Genomic DNA, 6,390 nt, shown 5'->3' with positions numbered 1-6,390 from the left:
CAGTGACTTGCAAGTTTGACCTGTAGTATTAACATGAAGTTAAGCTTGCCATTGATTTGGTGTTGCATTCTATTAAACCTAAGTGTAGGTAATAAGGTAGCTGGATTGATGTCAGTGGAGGGAGTGGTTCAATTGCTCAACCCGTATTTACACAGCACGGTTTGTTGAATCAAAGATAACGATACACTGAAAAATAAAAGTGATAAGACAGATGGTGGGGCAAGAGCCACAATTAATGGTCACCAAAATTACAAAAGAACCTTTACATCACTTACCTTAGCATTATCTAACCATCCAAACAGCTTTAGTGTTCAAGTCTCCTTTTACTCTGAGTAATGCTCACAACAAACTGCAAACTATTTCGACTGGAGCTATTTTCCACAGAAGAAATAGTCCCTATGAAAACTGTTGACGACATGTCCTTGAAATGTTGTTGTTGAATTATTTCATTTTATTTCTTTTTTTAAATGAAACTCCATTTGCTTCTTTTGTGTTGGACAGCAATTTTAAATTATTTGCATTTATGACTATAGCCTAAAGAGAAAATACTTTTTTGTAATTTGTGTGCACCAGCTCTTTAACGTTGGAACTGTTTACAAATATGATACGATAATTTGCGATAATGTGTATCTAAGTTGTTTTGGTGACCTAAATACTGCCTTTCTCAAGCTATTCGAAAGTGTTAATGGTAAAGTTACACTCCGAGGTTGTTTTTTCCCTCAACCTCTGCGAGTGAGCCGAGGTGTTTTGACGGTGTATGTCTCCCTCTTGTGTCCAACGTCACATCAACACTCTGTGCTTCTTTCACATTATATATCGTCATTTTCGATGACACTGCTGTAATTAACAGCCTAGAAAAACACAAATCTACATATTAACCATTTCCGGACATGTTTCATACTGTGTTATTATTTTCAAAAATACTCTTCATAGATGTGTCATGTTACAGAGTCACGGTGGCCGAGAGGTTAAGGCGTTGGACTCGAAATCCAATGGGGTTTCCCCGCACAGGTTCGAATCCTGTTCGTGACGTGTTTCCTTTTAACTTCAGACATGCTTTAGTAATACGGTCAACTACACTTATTAATGTGTAATGCTGTACTGCGTTTTACACGCAAATAACGAGTGTATATTCCCCACTCGGACGCATTTGTCGCTCCAAGCATTGAGAGTCAAACGGGCCTAAATTGGATGATTAATAATACAAGTAACAATTACCTGTGATGACATAAAATTAATGAATGATGTGGCCTCACGGAACATATTTTCACCATCGTTGGTTTCATCTGCACTCTCACATTTACTCTATTTCTCGCGTTGTTTGTGAATGGAATTCATTTGGTACAAACCAACTAATTTCTCTCTTTTCTCTACACAGGTCAGCACATTGTCTGCGTGTATTTGTCATTGCATTGTATGTACAAATAAAAGCCCGGTAATTGTCAGTACCTGTCGAATCGATTGTATAAGAGCACACAAAAGGAAATTTCTATGTGTATACCCCTGCCCCATGTGGGATAATGGAACTGACCGAGTTGTATAAATACGACCAGCAGTAGTCTCTGACGTAGTTTTTGGGGCATTGTGGAAGCAGGGGGAAAGCGTGCTGTGAACAGCTTGTACAGATTTTAGACAGCGTTTTAGGGCTTTAGTGTTGTGTAGGCATATATAACCAGGGTATTTAACACAAGGCTTTCAACGTTTTAGGGGCCACAGTTAGATATAGACACACTGGTCCTATAAGACAAAGAATTTGGCCAGACTGCGCGCTAACAAAGAGGCACACAAAGGAAGTGCGGTCGATATTAAAATATGAACTGGAGTTGTCTAAATGGTCGAGGAAGATAACTTATCTTCAAATAGCTCGTATTACAGACATTTTTCAACAGCTGGTGTTTACTTGCAGCCAGTGGAGCCGTCTTTGAAAATAGAAACATCTCATATTTTCCTCGCGTTTCGGGATTTATCAGTCTACTAATACTATTTTATCTGTATTCGACATTTTTGGCCACACGCATTGCTAAATTGTTGAGTGTTTTCTGGTTACAATAGTCCGATTTTGACATTAGCTTTACGTTATGTGAAGAGCTGCCATTATGGCTGTAACCGTGAGAAGATACATGAACAGAGACTCTTACATCTTGAAACTGAAAGAAGGCAGCTAGCTAACTAGCATTCAGTTCAAGCTAAATAACGTTTAGCGGAGTGTTCCTTAGCCAAGCTACTCGGTTAGCACATTTGGCCGCCCTGCTAGTGTGTTTGCCGTTTTGAAGAGGGCAGTTTACTGTTACGTTTCAGCTCTTTCTTCCACTATCAGCGTTAAATGCATTCGGCTTGAATGTGTTCGACTACCTTAGCAACTGGCCCGCTCTTCTATATTTACGGTTTGTGTTTGAAGTAGTGTCAAGTTAGCATTAAGCTAACAGGCTAATTAGCTGAGCTAAAGCTAACGGTGTAGCTTCCCATTACAAAGTAACGACAGCCAGCGGCTAGCGTTACTCCCACTGAGTTTAAGTGACAGGGAACGAACAGTGGTTATTTTTCTTCGTGTCTAAAATGGCAACCGCAACAGGCGAGGCCCTGTTTTTGATAAAGGACGTGAAGCCTGGCTCGAAAAATTTAAATATCGTATTCATCGTGTTGGAAATAGGTAAGTTAGTTGGACCATGACGCTAAAGCGTCTCTCCCTTTTCATCAACTCGTCTTTTCTGTTAAAGGGGCCAGCAGCAACATCACTATTACTGGCAGTAAAATTTACATTTGACTTGGACTGTGATTTTAATGAACTCGTAAAACACGCTAGTGGTTTCACTGTGGTTAGATGTGTTTTGAGTAGGTTGTCTAACACATCTCTGCTTTGTTCTTTCAGGACGAGTAACCAAAACGAAAGATGGTCATGAGGTGCGCTCGTGCAAGGTGGCAGACAAGAGCGGGAGCATTGCCATCTCTGTTTGGGACGAGCTCGGCAGCCTTATTCAGGCAGGGGACATCATCAAGCTGACCAGAGGGTAGGACTGTCCTCATGCATGGGAACTGATGACGTAAACACTACTTCCTCTGTATACTTTTAATGTGTAGTACTTACTGAGAGATCAATGCACACCCAAACACTTAGATTTAACAGGTGGTTGTGTACATGAACAACCTAGGTTTGAATTCTGGGCGAAATAATCTTTTGTTTTCAGAAGTTTTAACTTGAGATTTTTGTGTTAGCTATGCATCAATATGGAAAGGCTGCCTGACCCTATACACTGGAAGAGGAGGGGATCTTCAGAAGATTGGAGAGTGAGTAGCTGGCCACAAGTCTTTATGTACTAAATTTAAGTTCTGGGGTTATTTGTGAACATTAAAAAATTGTTAAGTAAATAAATAAAAGATTAACGTATATATAAAATATAAAATTATATAAAACTTCATAATTATAAAAATACTAAAAAGCAGCTTGACCTTTTTAAATGGTTTAAATGTTTTGGGGTTTTTTTGTTTTGTTTTGAAAAACCTCAAATCTAAATTGCCTTACAGTCAGACTTCAACAGTTTCAAACTCTTATTCCATTCTACTCTTATTCTAACATAACAGTTTCTGAATATTATCTAAAAACATGTGTTTTGTCTCCACAGGTTTTGTATGGTGTATTCAGAAGTGCCCAACTTCAGTGAACCAAACCCAGAGCTGCTAGCCCAAACAAACCAGCAAAACAAGTCTGTGAGTAGTCATGCACCCACTCCCAACTTGTTATCGACAAATGTGTCGGTTGTTTTTGGCGCGCCACAGTAAACTCTAGCAAACACCATTAGAAGCAGAGTAAGAGGAGTGAAATTATTATTTTTTCCCTCACAGATTACCTTTTGTACTTCTTTTTTTAATATAGTGAAAGTTTCAGCAGATAAACAGAGTTATTTACATAAAAGTTGCCAACTGTCTTTTAAAGGTGTCATTCTCCTCTACTAATAGGGTAAACCAGACCAGAATCAGAGAGGAAACTCTCCGCCCAATCAGAATTCAGGTACACCTGCCCCACCAGGTTAGTATGTTTCTTTATGCAAATTAGCACTGCTCTACCTGTTAACCACTGCAGAATTGTGCGTGTCAGGACAAACTGACTGAAAAATGTTGGTGTGTGCCAGCACTGCAGAAGTAAACACCTGTAATTGCATACATAACATTTGACTCAACAGATTTGATTTAATTAAGTGGAAATATGACAAAAGTAGTATGGTGACTTCGCACACATTTTGACTTGCCATAGCAGGAAAAGCACATGTTTGGTGCTAATGATAATAATGGCTCTGTTTTCTTTAAATGTGCCAGTAAGTCATGACTGTGACAGTGAGTCAGCATACACAAAACCAGGAGCCTGAATCCAAAGCAGCTAAATGGGATTTAGCCTTCATTAATTTTCTTTATTTATAGCTGTGCTTTTCCTACTGACAGTAAGAGCAGTATCTGTGGAAAAAAACCTATAACATGTCTAAGCTGCATTTTTTTTTTCCTAGGATTACTACATGTATTTCTTAACCCACAGGTAATGGTGCCATGCCGCCATTTGCCAACAACAACCCACCACCTGGTGCCCCCCGTGACCCTGCCTTTGGAAACATTGGACGACCCAACGGTCGATCACCTGGCAATGGAGCACCTCCAGCTACTGCAGCAGGACCCCCAACAGCTGCAAAGTCTTCGGTTACCATTAGCAACGGCAGGGACCCACGGCGTGCCAAAAGATGAAATTGGGATTTGTGGGGGGATCTTGTGGGAAAACTATGGACATCCCCATTTCCCCCGCTCCCTTTTTTTTCCCTTTTCTTTTTTATTAACAGCCTATATTGACTTTCAAAATAAATTAAATTTAGGGACTGCTTGCATCATTTTTATACAGGCTAACATAGTCAGATGTGTTGTTTGTCATGCATAGTGCAAGTAGTGCTCTCAGTAAGCAGCACAGTGTGATTGTGATCCACCACTTGATGCACTAGCAGGACTTCTTTTATAGTCGAGCCTTGGTGGTTGAGTTGTGGTCAGCCTTCTCAGTCTACACCCCTGTCCTCTAAATCTCACTGCAAATCGGCAGTTCTGTGCCAGTGTCTCCTCCCTCATACGCTGTCCTAACCCCCCTTCCCTTTTATGATATTTCAAAACTATACACCCTACTTGAACACTTGATGCACTTTCTTCTCTTAATTTATGTCGAGGCAAACTTTGCTGTCATTAAAATCAGGAAATCCGTTTCTGCTTTTTTGGTGGAAAAGGCCTTAAGTTGGTGAAAGTGAGTTCTTGGATTGAATGCACACATGATATTCTGCAAAGGGTCTTCTCTTTCTCTTAACCGAACTGTATCCGAAGTGACTCTGTGAAAGGAAAGGTGTTAGTTTAGAATTTTTAATGATAGGTAGGTTGACATTAAACTGTTTTTTCATAAGGCAAGTTTTTTTTTTTTTTGTTTGCCATCACTTGTACCTTGATCAAGGTGGGACCACTCGAATACTGGCAAAACCATTCACCAAATAAATTTTACAGTAATTCTGCTGCCACATGTAGTCTGTAGTCTGTTTACAGTTAAGCTACTGTTAATGTCAATCAAATGTGTGTCAAGTTGGTCATACTGCACTTAAGAAGGTATAAAACGTCTTAATAAATGGCTAGAACAAATTGGGGCCGTTCATGTGCAAGAACCTGAAGTAAAAAAAAAATGTCGTTTATTTGGTCCTCCTTCAAACCTTTTGTGGAGATGTACACAGTTTGGCATGATGAATACTTGTGGTATAGTCAGACCCCTACACAAGAACAGTATAAAGCCCTCCAAGTGACCACTACAGACCTGCCATTGTATCACAGACAGTGCATATTCCTCCCATCAAATTTCATGCAATATGTTGTGTTTATGGCACCATCTAGTGGCTATAAAACCAAACTGCTTTTTTGGAAGATGCCTCAAACTATGTGCTATATCTGAGTAGTGGGTTGTGTACCCATTTTACCTTTAAATGCAGGTTGTGTGAAAGTATTTAACTTCCTTTTTCACATTTATACTTCCATAAACCAAAAGCCTTCACATCAAGTATTCCATTTTGAAGCAATGCATTGCATATAATAAACCCCTGTGTTTCTTCATATCCTTTGTTGCACCAAGCACCTAAACATGATGGCCTCTGGGTGTCGACGTTGCCCCATTTCACTGTTGACGCACTTTCTTCCAGATTAGTGTGTCCAAAGCAGTGAAGCAGCAGAGATGCTATTCAAATGAGAGTTTACGTGTGATGGACATTTCAAATGACACAATGGAGTCTGTTTAGTCTAAATTAACACTATCTGTTCTTTGTGGGAAAATGGGATTTTTTATGAGCCAAGTAGGATGGAAGAGAAACAAAACCACCTGTCATTGTTATGAGT

The 6,390-nt window shown here is 39.7% G+C and overlaps 1 protein-coding gene and 1 non-coding gene across 2 annotated transcripts; both read left to right on the top strand.

Moving 5' to 3' along the window:
• Positions 1-950: 950 nt before the first annotated feature.
• On the top strand, positions 951-1,032 carry trnas-cga (transfer RNA serine (anticodon CGA)). The gene has a single exon. It is a non-coding gene; the product is annotated as a tRNA-Ser (tRNA).
• A 549-nt stretch (positions 1,033-1,581) lies between these two features.
• nabp1a (nucleic acid binding protein 1a) lies at positions 1,582-5,531 on the top strand. Its single transcript, XM_049594689.1, has 6 exons — positions 1,582-2,650; positions 2,870-3,008; positions 3,214-3,285; positions 3,621-3,705; positions 3,955-4,024; positions 4,526-5,531. Exons 1-6 carry the CDS (start codon positions 2,557-2,559, stop codon positions 4,726-4,728), a joined length of 663 nt encoding a protein of 220 aa, XP_049450646.1. The 5' UTR covers positions 1,582-2,556; the 3' UTR covers positions 4,729-5,531.
• Positions 5,532-6,390: the final 859 nt, after the last annotated feature.

This window comes from Epinephelus fuscoguttatus, linkage group LG13 (assembly GCF_011397635.1).
Source record: "Epinephelus fuscoguttatus linkage group LG13, E.fuscoguttatus.final_Chr_v1".
Classification (NCBI taxonomy): Eukaryota; Metazoa; Chordata; class Actinopteri; order Perciformes; family Serranidae; genus Epinephelus; species Epinephelus fuscoguttatus.
This window is presented reverse-complemented; position numbering and strand designations above follow the sequence as displayed.

Excerpts from the sequence above, each read along its gene's own strand:
- nabp1a (XM_049594689.1), top strand. The coding sequence starts at position 2,557 with ATGGCAACCGCAACAGGCGAGGCCCTGTTTTTGATAAAGGACGTGAAG. Across the intron at positions 2,651-2,869 it reads ATTCATCGTGTTGGAAATAG|GACGAGTAACCAAAACGAAA; the intron begins GTAAGTTAGTTG and ends TTGTTCTTTCAG. Across the intron at positions 3,009-3,213 it reads ATCATCAAGCTGACCAGAGG|CTATGCATCAATATGGAAAG; the intron begins GTAGGACTGTCC and ends TTTTTGTGTTAG.